Below are 16,763 nucleotides of genomic sequence, written 5' to 3' on the forward strand. Positions count from 1 at the left end.
AACCTTAATATTAAGGTTTAAACGTATTATATATAAGCATACTTGCGATTTTATGACAACTGAATAATGCTCCTGCTAGGAATTTCCAGAATCAGAAGTTTCAATTCCAACTTTCTGAGCTGTCTTTAATATCTCTGGAATGTACTTTTAAAAGCATGTCGAGCAAGGAAGGTATCGTAGAGGGAAATGCATCCTGTTTATTTTTAACTGGACCTAAAAGAGGTGGTTCCATTGGGGAGAAACATTTCCTCTTTCTATGCTTACTGCTATAAAGCCGTGACTCGCGAATATACGTGATACCAAGGAGCAAGTGCGGTCACCTGGAACGTTGCATGTAAGCGGTATTCGATATTGACATTGAATATTGTTAATGTAGTAAATGTTCATTGATTCAAGTATCTTTCGTAAACGAAACGTCGCTTTAAAGAGTTATTACAATCTAACATATTTAGATATCAAATGTATAAAAATCATTGGCTTCAATATCCAGTAGAAGAAAACGAGAAATTCTTCAGATAACGTGGTACAAGGTTATATAAACCTAATTTAAGTAACGAATTCCCAATGATGTAATAGTTTTTTTTTCGCTTTCTACGTGAAAATTGGTGAATTACACTTGAACGACTCCAAGTGAAAAGTAACACAAAATAAATTTTTTAATTTTATGCTGATGTCGGAACATACCCGCGTCGGAAACAAGTTCTGGCGTAGTTTGAAAGTCTATTTTGTCTCTGCCACATTCTAGTGACTTAGTAACGCTCTTTCAAATCAGAGTCCTTTGCAGGGTTCTGAAAGAAACGGTATCAGGAAGATCTGAAATCTTGGAATCCTTGGCGGTTAAGGCTTCGTTGACGTTAGCCCTCTCCAATTTATATTCTTCGGATTTCCGGCTCCCACGGTAACTTCCGAATTATTTTGTTGTTAATAAAATGTTGCCTCTGCTATGGTGTTTAATGCAGTTATAACGTTGTTTTCCAGCACTTGCTGTGTTGCTTCGGGGATGGACGGCGGTCAAATCTCTGCTCGGCAAATTTTCTAAATAGTATTTTCTACATTGCCTTTAGATGGCGCCAATTTCGTAATATTAAGCCTTTTAAACACAAATACTGAATTTGTTTTGTCGGAACCTCCGTTTCATCCTCACCAATTACTGATTTTCCTTCGAAAATCTCAAAGCTGCTGCAGTTGTATAGAGTACTATTGCAAAATTGATTAACATTGAAGAGAATCAGCTTACGTCTCATTTAAAGACCAGCTGATCAGAATTAATCATTGCCCTGCTTCAGTGAGAAGTAAGGTGGAAGCAAGGGAACCTTGAATGACCAAAAGGTTCTAATTTTAGCCAGGAAGAAAAAAGGAAGCATACATAAGGCTAAGAAAGCTAAAAATTGACCGGGCCCTTTTGGTATATAAGACAGACCTGGATTGTTCTTCCTAGAGCACTGGAGGCTGAGGGGAGAATTGATCCAAGTTTTTTATTGAATTATGAGAGGCATAGATAGGGTGGACAATCAGAATTTATTCCTCAGGATGGAAATGTCAAAAAGGGGACATGCTTTTAAGACTGGGGGTGGGCAGAGTTTAAGGATGATGTGAGTGGTAATTTTCCTTACATGTACAGAGAGTGGTAGATGCCTGGAATATGTTACCAGGGTGGTTTAAGAGGCTTTTAGTTGGACTCACGAATATGAAGGGAATGGAGGGATATGGATGTTACCAGCAGGAGAGCGTTGTGGATCGAATAGCCTGTGCAGTGCTATAATGTTTAATATTCTAAATATTAGATTAAATAATTGCTCCAATTACACTAATCACGTAATATTTTTCTAATGGCAACTTGTGGTGCATCTTTAAAATGAAAACACTTTTAGTTATCCATAATGGGAAAAGCTGCAGAAAAACATGTTAAAGCAGTATATACAGTAAGTTTTAGGGAGATTCTGAAAGACAGAGCTTGTGCGGTGGTTCAAAGAGGAATTTCATAATGGTAAGGAGGGAATTAGGAGCTGAACATTCATCCGTCAATGGCCAAAGAAATACAGTTAGGGATGAAGGGGTTTCAGGGTCCTAAAATAGGAGATGTGGAGAATATGAATAGAAAACTGTGGGAAAGGGGAGGGACATTGTAGTAGTGGAGGTGAGGGAGATTAAGGGAAATGGGATAATTAAATAAGCAAGGAAAATGAAGAAATAGAATGAGTTGAAAGGAAGCGACAAAGCGATCCAAGAGCTCCTATATATGTTTAGTTTGTTGCCAAAGAATGAACATTTTGCTCCCAGAGTGGTCCAGAGTACTAAACAGTTTTGATGCTCCAGAGAGTAGAACTGAGAGGCAGATATGTTAATGGTTAGGTGAATAATCTCCAGCTGAGAAACACTGGCCTCGAAAGAATAAAGAACATAATAGGTCATTAATTATGATAGAACAGAGTATTTTAATTTTACTGAAGATGGATGTCAGGAGGTTACAGGCAGAGAAGTGTACTGGCAAATGGAACATTAAAGATCTAGTAGTCCAGAGTTCCAAAGTCCAATGACATTTAGGGACCTCAGTCCAAGAACAGGAACACAAAAGATCAGGGAAGTACATGGCACAGTGGATCAAAAAGAGGATGGAAATAGCCTTGTCAGGTCAGAAGAGATGACAAGCATAAGGGGATATCCTTAAACGTGATTGAAAAATGTATCATGAGTGAAAATTTAGAGAGGAAGATCACCATGAGACATGAGAGCAAGGAAATCTGAGAAGGAAAGGGGTATTACCAAGGCTCAAAGGGGAAGTTCTGGAGAGAAATCAAAGTGTGAAGTGGTGATGAGGTCGCAATATTGCCATCACATTTTGAACCAATGTAAACTATAGCCAACTGGAGAAGTTTTTATGAGCTATGCGGTATTGTGATCCATTTACTCCAAGGTCTGATATCAATGCAAGCATCCATAATAATGGTCAGCAGTGGCAATGTTTGTCTATATATAGACAAGTAGTTTGGAGGGAAGTGCAAAGATGGTCAAAGACCTTTGAACTTCTAATGAAGTTCAATGAGATGAGACAGTCAATCTGGAGGAGAAAATGTTATGGAAGAGATAGAAGGAAGAGACGGTTATAATTTCTACTCATTAAAAGAAGAATCTGCACTTCAATAACTCTTCATTGGAAGAGGGATGGCACAAAGGGCTGTTGAGAGCTATTTAAAGTTGGGTTGATAGCAAGACAATATTAAGGCAGAGGCAGTGATGGGTTACAAATTAGTACACAGGAAAGGAGGCAGCAATAAAAGGTAAGTGGTAGGATATTTGAGAACAGAAAATAGAAAAGGCAAAAAAGAGGATGGAATGGGACAAAGAGGAAAAAAACAAAGGACAGAGGAGAATCTAGACCTAATAGTGCTCTGAAAAAAAGCATATAAAATTAATTTACAGCTTGTATTTTGCCAAAATGAGGATTTATAAACAATTAATGAATTTTAATCATTTTCTAACATGTAACCTGAATAGGTTCGGATTAACAGGCACAATTACATTTGCAAAAGCCAGTTAACCTACAAAGGGTGTTACTACTTTGATCCATGATATAGTGCAGAGATGCAGTATATAGCCTTGAGCATGCACTCTATTCCCATTGTGCATATATATTAGGTTACTGTATATACAGTATGTTTCTTCCAGTCTCACATAAACTAATACTCTGCCACTTTTGAACTTTCTCATATTTATTATGTCTGATTTATTTTGGATCTTTTTTGACTTCCATTTACAAATTGATTTATTTTAGACTTTAAAAAACAGTGGTCTGCATGTTATTAAATCATTATGTTCATTTATTCATTATTTCTAGATCTAGAGACATGTCCAGCCCAGAAGGTTTCGCTGCTGTGTTTTACAGTGAGCCAGGTGTCTTGGGGCTTCTGGCCAACGTGATCAGTGCCTTCCTTGTTGCTCTGCAGAACTTTGCTCAAGTCAATACAGATGTTATGGCCAATGGAATTGAAAACATTTTGGCAGGTTAGCAATAATATTGTAGCTTGATTACTGAAAAGGACTGCAGTAAACAATGTAAACAACTGAGTAAATCTATGTAAACAAGATTGAAATGTTGCTCAAGTAAGAACTGAATTCAGTGGGCAACAAGAGGAATGCATTCCAATGTGTCCCATCTCAGTGCGGGAACACTGCTGGCATCTCCCAAACTCATGAACCCTGCCACCTAGAGAAGTAAGGGCAGCAGATACAGTTGTACCCCTATATCTCAAGGTTCAACTTTAAGCTGTGCAGTGTTCTGATTTGGAAATATATCACTGTTACTATGTTTAAATCATGGGAACCCTACACAAAAATATTGTAGGAACTCAAGGGTGATTAACCAATGTGGTTGAAACAGCTGATTCGCCACGACTGACTCAAGGCCAAATATAGATGGGCAATGGTTTTGCCAGCGAAGTCCATGTCCCTTAAATGAATACTTTCCTGCACTTCAGCTTGAGATGCAGGGCTGCTTTCACCTCAATAGACAGTAAAGTTGGCCCTATCTTCTCCAGTAATAGACCGTATGTCATAGGAGTGGAATTAGGCTATTTGGCTTATAGTGTCTTCACCATTTGATCATGGCTGAACTATTATCTCTCTCAACCCCATCTGCTGCTTTCTCCCATCACATAGAACAGTACAGCACAGTGCAGCTCCTTCAGCCCATCATGTTATGCCAAATTTTTAATCTACTCTAAGATCAATCTAATGCTTCCCTCCCACTTTGTCACCAGTCAAGAACCTAATCATCCTCCATTTTAAATATACCCATGACGTGGCCTCCACAGCCACCTGAGACCGTGAATTCCACAGATTCACCACCCTCTGGTTAAAAAAAATCCTCCTCATCTTTGTTCTAAAGGGATATCTTTTTATTCTGAGGCTGCCCCTCTCGTCCTAGACTCTCCTGCTACTGGAGACATCCTCTCCATGTTCATTTTATCCAAACCTTTCAATATTCAGTAGGTTTCATTGAGAAATCACCCCTCCTCCTAATCTCCAATGACTACAGGCCCAGAGCCATCAAACTCTCCTTATACGTTAACCCACTTATCCCCGGGAACATTTTCATAAACATCCTCTGGATCCCCTCCAATGATAACACATTGTTCCTTAGATATAAGCAACTCCAAATGTGGTCTGACCAATGCCTTAAATGAAAGGTGACAATAAACTTCATTCAGCTTGCAAGTTAACTTTTAGGGAATCATACACTAGGACTCATCAGTCCCTTTGCATCCCTGATTTCTAAATTCACTCCCCGTTTAGAAAATAGCCTGCACCTTTATTTCTTCTACTAAAGTGCATGGCCCTTCACTTCCATATGCTGTATGCCATCTGCCACTACTTTGCCCATTCCCCAGACTGTCCAAGTCCTTCTGCATGCTCCGTGCTTCCTCAACACTACCTGCCCTCCACCTTACTTTGTATCGTCTGTAAACTTGGCTACAAAGCTTTCAATTCCATCATCCAGATCATTAACATATAGCTTAAACAATAGCAGACCCAACACTGACCCTGGAGGAAAAGCTCTAGTTCCCTTAATTAAATCATACTGTCTTTGGACTATTCATCATATTCTTCCAACTACTCTGAAACCTCATCCTTAATAATGAAATCTAAAATTTTATCTGCCACTGAAATTAGGCAAACCAGCCTATAATTCCATGTCTTTTGCCTTCCTCCTTTCTTAAAGAGTGGAGTGACATTTGTAATTTTCCAGTCATCTGGAACTATTCATGGCTCAAGTGATTCTTGAAACGTCAGAGACTGAGAGATTCTAGAGAAGGAAATCTTGTGCCATTTTGAGTTGATGCTGAATTGGATCAAGTTGTTACAATTTGTTCCAAGGTACCTTTGACCCATGTTCTAAACTGGCTCAAAACAAATTATAATAGTCAGAAAGGGCTCCATTGCCAAACAATTTATCCACCATGCATTGTTAAATCCCAGCACTGGCAATGTCCTTCACTCCTCTTATGGGTCAGTAAGATACTCCTCCCAAGTAATATTAAAGTTATATTTTTTTCACAGCGTAAAAGGAACTTCTTAACAATCCCAATATTGTAAGACTGATAAATCCTGAGGAGATCTTGAGTGATTGTTCTGAAAGAATTCTAATCTTAAAATCCCTTTTTAAAGAATGCCTTTTGACTTTTTTAAACTTCAATAGTGCTTCAGAATATGTCTGCTTAAAATTGAAAGAGGAATCAATAATATTTAAATATTCTACTGTCTGTTTTACAGGTGTTCATCTTGTCCTGATTGGGGGAGTGGCACAATTTTTAGCTGGCTTAATGGCCTTCAGAAAGTATGACCATCTTGGTGGTACAGCCTTTGTAGCATTCTCAGCTTTGTGGAGCAGCTTTGGGGCAACCCGGATTATTCTGGGAGCCTACTTCCCCCAGAATGTTGCAGCTGTCACCTTGCACCCAAATAACAGCAGTGTAGCAACAAATAATCTAACTGAGCCCCTGCCCCAAATTAGTGAGTCGGCTGTCGCTGGACTGGTGGCCTACATCAGTGTGGCATTCATTTTGTCCTTTTGTTCTGCCACAACTAATTACATCATGCCCTTTGTGTTTGGGGCCATTACAGTTACACTCATTTTTGAGGCTGTAGGTCTCTTTAGCCAATGGGCATTAATAGTATCCGGAATTTTTGAACTAGTGATAGTTGCCTTTGGGCTTTATGGAGCCACTGCCTTACTTTTAAAGGGAGTCACACAGAGATACATCCTCCCTGGGTTTGGCAATGCATTATTTAATGTTCTGCTTCTGGGAACGAATAACAAATCTTCTTCTAAGAGTATTGGTGAGGAGAAGAAGAAGAATACCAAATATGCTGAGCCAATGGCTCTTGGTAACTTATGCAGTGTGATTTCTCCCTTTATTTTTGCTTTTTACTGCTTTGGATACATGAAAACATTTTATGTGGGAGCAGTATGGGTCAGTATCAATTCGATTGCACAGATTTATGCTAGTTATTGCAGTTACTTGCGCAATGATGTCTACTTTACCACAAAGTTTGGGGTTCTTAGTATGTACTGGCTTGTGAAGTCTTGGGAGGAGTTTATTCTATCATTTCTGGGCAATGTTGATATATTAAATTTCAGTAGAGCCAGAATGACAGGGGATTGGTTTTTTTTAGTCACTGCATTGATTTTATGCCTGATGTCTCTGAATAGAAGCAAACTCGAAGTAATCGATAATGGCTTTTTTCTTCTACTCACCATTTCCACCATTCCTCAGATTGCCAATGTACCATATTATAGATTTTTTGGGGCCGTTTGTTCTATGTACACAGCCTTATCCCTTTATGTAACCTTTGCCAGCTTAGTCAACTCCATAGCAGAAAAGGCATTGATTCCTATTGGAACCCAGCTCCTCTCTTCTAAAACAACTCAAACTATTCTATTTGCCATGAAAAAACTGTTCACCAAAGCAGAGGAGCTTCCATCCTGTACTGCCGTACAGCTTCCAGATGCTCTGTTCTACATCTGCAATGGACTAGCAGCCCTGTCTGCAATTCAGGGTGCAAATTTAGATCTGCTCCAACTTCACCTTACTGTTCCCTGGGTTCTGATCCCTGGGGCACTCTTCCAAATCTATGTATCCAGGATTCAAGTTCGAGGAGGAAGGCGTTTTGGTTCTGTGCTACCCTTTTGCTATGCAGCTATCTGGGCAACCTGGACCTGGCTTAGATTTGCAGGTATTTTGGTCAACAGAATTTTACAATGAACAAGCAATTTTTGAAAGCTGAATTATGCAGTAGATATGCATCTCTGTGTGTAAAAATAATTTTAGCATGTATATAATTTTATTTTAAAAGAAAATTTTACTAACTTTTTTCTTTAGCCTACAATGTTTATATTAAAAAGACCAGATCGTTACATTCTTTGCAGAAGTCTCTGCATATTTCGTCACTAAATGTATGTTATCATTTTACCCAGGCCAAAAGTACCCATTTTTCTCAAATATTTCTTTAATTTAAAATAACTGGAAGTCAATGGAATTAATTTTCAGATGTGTATATACTTTTCACTTGAGACATTTACTCACTCACAATAGCACCAACCCCATTGCAACAGCTTCATCTGATATTTATTTTTACACACCTTGCTTCCAGTTTATTAATACAAAACATAGCAGAGGTAGTGGTCATGTAGAATGCAGCCAATGGTTTAGTAAGGAGCTGCTGGCTAGAGCACTGTGGGAATTAACATCCTACTGAGTTCCATAGAGTGGGGAATGAGTGTGCAAGCTATACATCTGAAGAGTTTGACACTTGCACATTGATTCCCCATTCTGCTCCTAGGCTTAACAACGAGCATAGGGATAGAATTTTTTTGTGCTGAGCTGACAAGCTGTTTCCTCAGTCCTAGCTTGCAATATGTGCAACAACCCCATTCCTTCCAATGAGATGTAGTACTGGATAGCTGAAGGGAAGTGGTGTACCACCTGTCGGGAGACGATTTGGTTAACCTGGGCTAGGCCTTCAGGATCTGCCACCTGCAGCCCAGATGCTGTTTACGGCTGGCTTAGTTAATGCATTGCAACTGATTCCATGAGGCATACAGTTTAGTTCAGCAGCAGGAAGAGCAGAAGGGAGCAAATATGAGACATAGATTGGATCAAGTAAGGTCCCGTGTTCATAATCATGCAACATATTTATTATCATCATCATTATGTGCATGTTGTATGACATGGGCGATCATGACCATGATTGTTCTTGGCAAATTTTTCTACAGAAGTGGTTTGTCATTGCCTTCTTCTGAGCAGTGTCTTTACAAGCTGGGTGACCCCAGCCATTATCAGTACTCTTCTGGGATTGTCTGCTGGCATCAGTGGTCAGATAACCAGTACTTATGACATGCATCAGCTGATCATATAACCATCTACCACCTGCTCTCATGACTTCATGTGACCCTGATCCGGGGTGGGGGGGGAGAACTAAGCAGGAGCTACACCTTGCCCAAGGGTGACCGGTAGGCTAGTGGAGGGCAGGATACCCTTACACCTCTTTTGATAGTATCTCCACCCCACTACCCAATGCAAAATATATTACTGTTTTAAATTTAATTTATCTTCCAGTTGTAATCATGATACAAGGCCTAAGTCTTAAGTGAAATTCTGTCTTCTTATAGTTGGATTCATTCATCCAACTGTTTGTGTTCAGGATTCAGGAAGAAGGAAGGTGGTTCAGTATTGTGGTACAGGTCAACCTTTACTAATCCGACTACCTGTAATCCGGTTCCTTCCATAATCCGGCACTGATTATGCTTAATGTGACCCTTCTGTAATTCGGCATTTTCACTAATCCGGCACTCCTCAGGTCCCAATGGTGCCGGATTAGTGAAGGTCGACCTGTACTATTCTACAATAAACCTTTGGTAAGTGATAAATTTTATCATGAAGATGCTAGGAATTTGCAACAACTATTTCTTATGTTTTTTTGTAATTTTTATCAATAGGAACAAATGATTATATGAGTTAACACTAGTTTAAAAAAACCAAGAAAATGTTGTTACATGCGCATTAAAATTTAACACAAAACCCTTTCTCACTATAAGATCCAAGCTTATATCAGTTCTCATTAGGCTGCAAATTTCCATGAAAATTTCTTGTCATCATGACTTTGTTGGAAAGTCCCAGCCACAATTCATACCCTAAATCATATTTTGTATTAATGATAGTATGATCTGAATTTATATTTCAATTCTATAATTACACATAATCACTTTTTTCAGGTCAGCTGTTGAATATCGGCCTCAACTCTGATGGTGCTTTCACTGCAGGAGCAATTGCTTTTCTTATAGTCAACATGTTTCTTGTTGTCTTAGGTAAGTCTTTTGTCTGCATTTTCTGATAGTTTTGTGTACGTTATTATTTGCTCTTCATGGAAAGTTAATTGTGCAATTTTTCTCTCTCTCTCTCTCTCACACACACACACACAGCTGCTTATATTAATATAGTGCTGCTGATAATGACAATGATCATGGAAGTGATAATCATCTGCTTTTTACTCTTCACCTTGGAGAAGTTGCCTCTTCCTTTAGAAGGTCAGCCACAACTTGAAGTTACTGGTATTTTTTCCAAAAATGTCTATTTTTTTATACACATAGTACTAAAAATGATTTTTTTCACTGTTTCCCCCGCAGGTGTGATGTTGGCCTTGTTTAGTTTTGTCTGTGTTTACGGAGCGGCTGCCTCTTTCGCTAATCACCTGTTTGGGAAACAGCTAATTCCACTTGGTGGTCCCCTCGTCAAGGCAAATGCTGTACGATATCTATTTATTTCCTTGGTTACTCATTTACCAATATGTTGAACTATCAAGCCAAGAAATTAGATTAGATATACACAAACTTTGATTTCACTCACAGACAAACTTGAAACCAACCACAAAGCCTGTTAAAAATAACTGATGAATTAAAAGGACGCCACTGAGATATTATTTTTATTAATACCATTTTCCCCACATTTATTTACGTATTGTTCTATGAAAAACAGGTACCACAGTTGAAAATCACAGCATAAGGGCAAGTAGGGCTCATTTGGAGCTCTCTGTATGTCACAGCATTATTTAAGCATTCTCCTTAGAATTCTTTTCTCATTTTCCATTTCTCCACCCCTGCTTGTTTCTGCCTCCCTTCTCCAGTTTTCCTCATCCTCCATGGCCACCATAGACAGAGTAATTTAACAGAGCAGCGGAAGAACGAAACATCAGCTGCAAGGTTTCTGTCACAGTAATAGCTTCTTAAAGCAAAGTTGTCCCAATATCAGGGAAACTCAGCATCTATTTGGCACACCAATAATGTTTAATCCAATTTCTAGGCTTGGAGGTTAAAACTTCAGGTGAAGTGGGATTACGGGATAGAAGTCAACTTTGCATAATTCATTTTTTATTTTAAACAAGTACATGCTGTTTTATTATATTTAAATTTTGTAATATTTCTAATTCAGTAAATAAACCTACAATGAAATAGACCAAATGTGGCCTTTATTACAGAGTACAGTTCATGACAGGATGACGTGATTATGGTGTGACAGTTTACAAAAGCAATTTCTATGATAAAGGGGAACATGGTGATATGTAATGGGACATTTTGACAGGACTGCAAGGCAGGTATTACAAGTTTAATAAGAAGTGCCATTCCAGGAAGCTAAAAACGTATAAATGCCTATAATATTCAAAACATTTCAACCAAAACTAGATTGCTTTGCACTGTACAGTTTATTTCTTGTAGATTGCAATTCTGACAGTGTCTGTTGATGAACTTTAGAAAAAACTAATGGACTATAATATAAAAATTAAGCATACCTGTCATTTTGTTAAATTTCTCAATCACAGCCAGGAAAAAACAGGAAGAAAGATGAAAACCCTTTACCTTGCCTCACTACCTCTTCACGTTTGACGAGTGGCCTACAAGCGATTGCAAAGATCTTGGACTCTGGCCGTGTGTGTGGAATTCCAACTGATACTGTGTACGCTCTGGCAGCTTCCTGTCAACACCCAGAGGCTGTAGAAAGCATCTACAACATAAAAGTAAGGATCCTGAAACAAACAAAATATAACACTCTACCTTAAAACAATTTATCTTGGCCAGTGATCGAATTCACTGGCTAAGATTTGAGTCACAGAGCACACTTAATGTATGACTGCTCTCCATTCTACTCCAGGAGCGTCCTGCAGAAAAACCAATCTGTATCTGTATCTCTAGTCTGGACCAGCTCACTGCAGTACATCCACCATTCAGTCCTTTGCTCTGGGAGTTCATGAACCAAGTCTACCCCGGAGGCATCAGTTGCATTGTAAAGAAAGGAGAGTGGCTGAAAAAACTTGGTATGCATTCTGTTTGGGGAAGTGTTTGGAGGCCAGTACTTATTCAAGCAGCCCGTCATAACGGATTGATGATGCTAAGAATAGATTCTATGGAAATTATGGTAATCTGAACGTATCCTTTACTAAAGGTGTTGGTGCTGCCTATGATCGTGTCGGCACAAAGGACAGCATCATGATCCGTGTTCCAGACCACACTGTGACAGCTCATCTAGTGAATATGACCGGGCCACTGGCTATTACTTCAGCAAATCCAAGCGGAGAGCCTGACAGCATCCATCATGATATGGTTATCACGTATGTATCAAATATTGTAATTGAGTCAATTGCTGTATTAATGTATAAATATGTCTTTTTTTCAATTTGTGCATTAAAATGTTTATTGACAGGCGTCTCGGACACAAAATCAGTGGTGTTTTATGTGATGGAACTTCCAACGAGTTAGTTGCTTCTACTGTCATCAACTGCACCAAGATTGATAAAGGTATTCAAATATGTTAATTCCTTTTAGTTTACTGATTATGTTAATTTTATCTGTTAAATTCCATATTTCCCTAAACCCTAACATTTATGGATTTGCGCATTAAACTTATATATTAGATTTGTTAACAAAGTAGTCATTGAGTTAGGAGGTGAGATTTCCATAGGCTTGACAGGAAAGTCAGTCTGAGCAGTTTCTGCATTTGGATTTTCCACGGCAATTTATTTACAATTAATATTGTGTGCAAATCAGACAGATTCAATTCATGTTGGCATCTGTGACATTCACAGAGGAAGTGCAGTTGTAATTTGACTCCATCCAAGCAGCTGATAATAATGTTTATTTGCATTTAGACAGGTTGGCTTTAATGAGATCTTCAATGTTATTGGCCAGGCAGCATCTCTAGAAAGAGGTACAGTCGACGTTTCAGGCTGAGACCCTTCGTCAAGACTCGTCCTGACAAAGGGTCTCGGCCTGAAACGTCGATTGTACCTCTTCCTAGAGATGCTGCCTGGCCTGCTGCGTTCACCAGCAACTTTGATGTGTGTTGCTTGAATTTCCAGCATCTGCAGAATTCCTGTTGTTTGCGTCTTCACTTATTGGTGCTTTCTAAAATTCTCTTCAGCAATAATTGTGTTGTATTTCAGTTACCTGTTTTCAGCATATATATTTTTAATATTCTTCAGAGGGAATCACCATTTTAAGAGAAGGCTGTGTCCCAGCTGCAAGAGTCTTGCAGATTTTTGAGCAAGTGAAGAGCAAGATTGATTAGTGGCAAACTTCAACCAACAGAAAATTTCAGAACAGTCAACAGATCAAGATTCCAAGATTAGCTGTGTAAATGGAAACAATAAATCTGTTACATACAAGGTTAATTTACCATTTCATTGACAAATATGTCAATAAGCATAATGCTTAACCTATCAGGGTTGCAGGGTTCATTGATAACTAAAATTTTCTGTATTTTATCAGTTATGTGTTTGCCAAATAAAAGCATGTTCTTATGCAGGGATACAGAAATCTGAGTTGAAGCTCATATTAGGTAGTTGATAACTGTGATTATTTAATTAAATGTTAATTCTACCATTCTAATGTTCTAAAAGGAGAGACAAGTATCACAGATACAAATAGCAGTAATACATCGGCCTTTCAGAATGTAACCACTGGATTCATGAACTGAAGATTTGAAACTGCATCTTGAATTTGGAGAAGTAGCTGCAGTGAATGTTTGGTCCTTACTGCGTAATTCACTGTGATCATCTGTCAAAAAAAATGAAGTAAAATTACAGATGCTCAAAATGTGCCATAAATGCTGTCAACATTATTCAAATAATAACCTGTACAGCAACTCCCTTCCTTTGATCCCAGGCCACTACAGGAAAATCTACCTCTATTTAATCTGTCCACTCATATACCTAGTTATACGTGTATTTATAAATTAATCCCAACCACTAATAGTCACGTTCTCGGCTGGTCTGGTGATAAAACCATCTTTTGCTAACGTAAATTTTAATAGAAATCAACAAATCTGTAATATAAATATCAAAATTTTGAGGAAAATGTGCACTTTGTTACAATTCAGATCTGAATCGGAACTGACATTTTATTTTTTTTCGTAGATTAACATTAGAATACTATTTTAAAATGGCTAGGTGATTGTAGTCAGTTACAGTGAATGATATTCAAATGATAATAAAAATTGGTTTTAAATAGATTAACAAAGATAGGTCACTATAATTAGAGTCCGGACAGGCCTTTGCATTATTTTACATCGCATTCATGGAAGTAGTTTGAAATTTTGACAATGTATATTTCAGATGCGTTAAGCTTTATTCTGAAATGTCTGAAAATTAATTGACTTAGGAAAGGCACGGTGATGCAGGTTGCAGTGCTGTTGCCTCATAGCTCCAGTATCTCAGGTTCAATCCTGATCTCCGGTGCTGTCAGTGTGGAGTTTGCATGTTCTTCCCCTTTGTGTTCTGGTTTCCTCCCTCAGCCTGAAAATGGGCTAGTTGGTTGCTTGATTGATATTGCAAAGCACCCCTAGTTTAGTGAAGTGATAGGAAAATTAATGGAGAGAGGGTAAGCATTTGTGAAAGAATAGGTTTCAGGGAAATAGGACTGGTATGTTCCTCTGTCACTTGATGAGCCCAATATTCTATTGTCCTTCTATGTCATAAGGTAGTTTAAAATGTTGCTAATATTCTACAATAATATCTAGGACATCATATTTCTTACCTGAGCTGGCACTACAATGATCTTTCTATTGTAATATTTTGCCATTGGATTTAATGGTAATTGTGTTTGAAAAAGAGTAGGTTCAATAATAACTTTCAGGAGGGGATTGCATTTATACTTGAAAAGGAGAAATATACGGGGCAAGAATGTGAGTGAGGGCATTTTCACACTTCCGGTGTAAACACAGCTTGCTCTACAGCAAGAATCAGTGGCTATATTGACTGATGGTACTGAATGTTAATTTATTTATATATGCTGTTTTATATATGATTGAAACATAATGCTTTGCTTGAAGACCATGTTAAGAATTAGTATCTGGAGACACAATGTTCACTAGTTATTGCCTCATATTTATTATTTATTCTGGTGTGCCTTTATTTTTAATGAAAACAGTTGTTTAGAAATTCATCCTGATACATGGACTAGACAGAAGCAAAACTCACACTTGATTGTTTACTGCAAATTGGTTCCATCGACATCACTGAAAGACAAGTTTGAAAATGGAGTAGTCAGTAATGCTATTGACCAGGATGGATTTCTAAGCAAATATCCTGATTTTAAATAGAAAATTCTATGAATATTACTGGAAAATGAAGGATTCATAAGATGAGAATTGGAAAAAAATATATAGTAAATCAATGGTTTACTCTAGGTCTGTTTCTTCTATGAAAGAACTGTACATATGTTCCATTGTATTATTTATCATATTATATCAATAAAGAAAATAAAGGCGAAAATACAACATACTACGTCAGCAATAATTGCATTATTTTCTCCTTCTGATAATTGATTGAATGCAAACTAGATCTAAAGAAGCTTTTATGATATGTGGCAGTCTTGCAATTTAGGATATTAGTTCATTTGGTGCCCTTACCCTGGCCTATTGAAGATTAAGGCTGAGACATAGTAAATAGAAACAATTTCTTTGTTATTTGAAAACTCTAATATAAGAAATTATAGAAATTCTAAAGCACCAAGGAATATGACACACTGCAGAAGAGAGTTAAGGACATTAAATCCGACTGGTTTAAAGTCATAAACGAGATATAGTAAGAATTGTCCTGCAATTATTTGCTGTGGTGATGTTAGTGTAGAACTAAAGTGATATGGACACTAAGAAAAGAGCATGAGGGTTATAATGCAAACATTTGGTTAATGAGCACAGAAATAATGATTTATGTTGCATAATATTCACAGCATTTCTTATTTATTCAATAGAACATAAAAAAATCAATAGCTTAATGCTGAAAAAATGAAATCGGAAGGTAATTGTGCTTATAATCCTTTTTTAGGGTCATCCATCCTCTAGTATTGCCCTGAAGGTCCAGAACTTTACGTTTAACATCTTTAATACTACCCAGGAGAAAAACAAAACAATCATTAAATAAATACTGATTTATTTATTTCATTTAAAAAATACAAATACAAGTAAGCCTGTTTGACATCATCAAGATTATTCTCTCTAGGTAATAATACCTTGTTCTCTTTCAAATTAGTTGAGAAAAAATATGCAGATGGGAGACAGATGGAAAGGGTGGTTCACTGTGAAAGGACATGTGATGAAACATTCAAGACTGCAACCAGAGTGAGCAATTGAATTCTAATGGTGGACAGTCCAAATTTTGTAGGACCTCTTGCAATTTGAATAATGCCAGATTTATTTACGTGTCAGTACCCTAATGATAATAGTAAGATTTTCATGATAATATGGAATCCTCCAGCATCCACCAGATTCGACAGTTTGCCTTGCAAGTTGCTGTTACACATATATGAGTATGCTAATAGAGGTTTCCAGTGAGGGATTTAATGCACAATTTCTCCCCTTTTCCCTTGTCATTTCTAAACATTGAAACACTGGCATTTATAAAATTGCCCAGGGCGTAAGAAAAACAATCTGTGTGAGGGAAATTTTTTAGGTGTGAGAACAAACCTACTACCTTACTGAATTCCACATCCCATCAAAGAAAATGGAATGCTCAGTGACTGTGTATGAACGTGTTGTTTGTACAATGAATGTCAAAAGGTAAACCACAGCAGGATAAAACCTTATAAAATGCTCCAACTCAACTGCAACATGCCTAATAAGGTTGATAAAATGGAAATAAGAAAGAGTTAAGATTGTTTACAATGTAGGAGGGAAATAAAGATCAAAGTTCAAAGTAAATTTACAAACGTGTATTAT

At 37.7% G+C, this 16,763-nt stretch overlaps 1 protein-coding gene across 1 annotated transcript; it reads left to right on the forward strand.

Moving 5' to 3' along the window:
- The first annotated feature begins 218 nt into the window (after window positions 1-218).
- Window positions 219-15,311, forward strand: si:ch211-153b23.3 (uncharacterized). Its single transcript, XM_063061389.1, has 12 exons — window positions 219-334; window positions 773-898; window positions 3,836-4,002; window positions 6,271-7,734; window positions 9,773-9,865; window positions 9,980-10,084; window positions 10,184-10,302; window positions 11,374-11,568; window positions 11,703-11,865; window positions 11,994-12,159; window positions 12,252-12,346; window positions 13,030-15,311. Exons 3-12 carry the CDS (start codon window positions 3,846-3,848, stop codon window positions 13,113-13,115), a joined length of 2,643 nt encoding a protein of 880 aa, XP_062917459.1. The 5' UTR covers window positions 219-334; window positions 773-898; window positions 3,836-3,845; the 3' UTR covers window positions 13,116-15,311.
- The last annotated feature ends 1,452 nt before the right edge of the window (window positions 15,312-16,763 follow it).

Source organism: Mobula hypostoma, chromosome 10 (assembly GCF_963921235.1).
Source record: "Mobula hypostoma chromosome 10, sMobHyp1.1, whole genome shotgun sequence".
Lineage (NCBI taxonomy): Eukaryota > Metazoa > Chordata > Chondrichthyes > Myliobatiformes > Myliobatidae > Mobula > Mobula hypostoma.

Excerpts from the sequence above, each read along its gene's own strand:
- si:ch211-153b23.3 (XM_063061389.1), top strand. The coding sequence starts at position 3,846 with ATGTCCAGCCCAGAAGGTTTCGCTGCTGTGTTTTACAGTGAGCCAGGT. Across the intron at positions 9,866-9,979 it reads CATGTTTCTTGTTGTCTTAG|CTGCTTATATTAATATAGTG; the intron begins GTAAGTCTTTTG and ends ACACACACACAG. Across the intron at positions 10,085-10,183 it reads GTTGCCTCTTCCTTTAGAAG|GTGTGATGTTGGCCTTGTTT; the intron begins GTCAGCCACAAC and ends TTTCCCCCGCAG.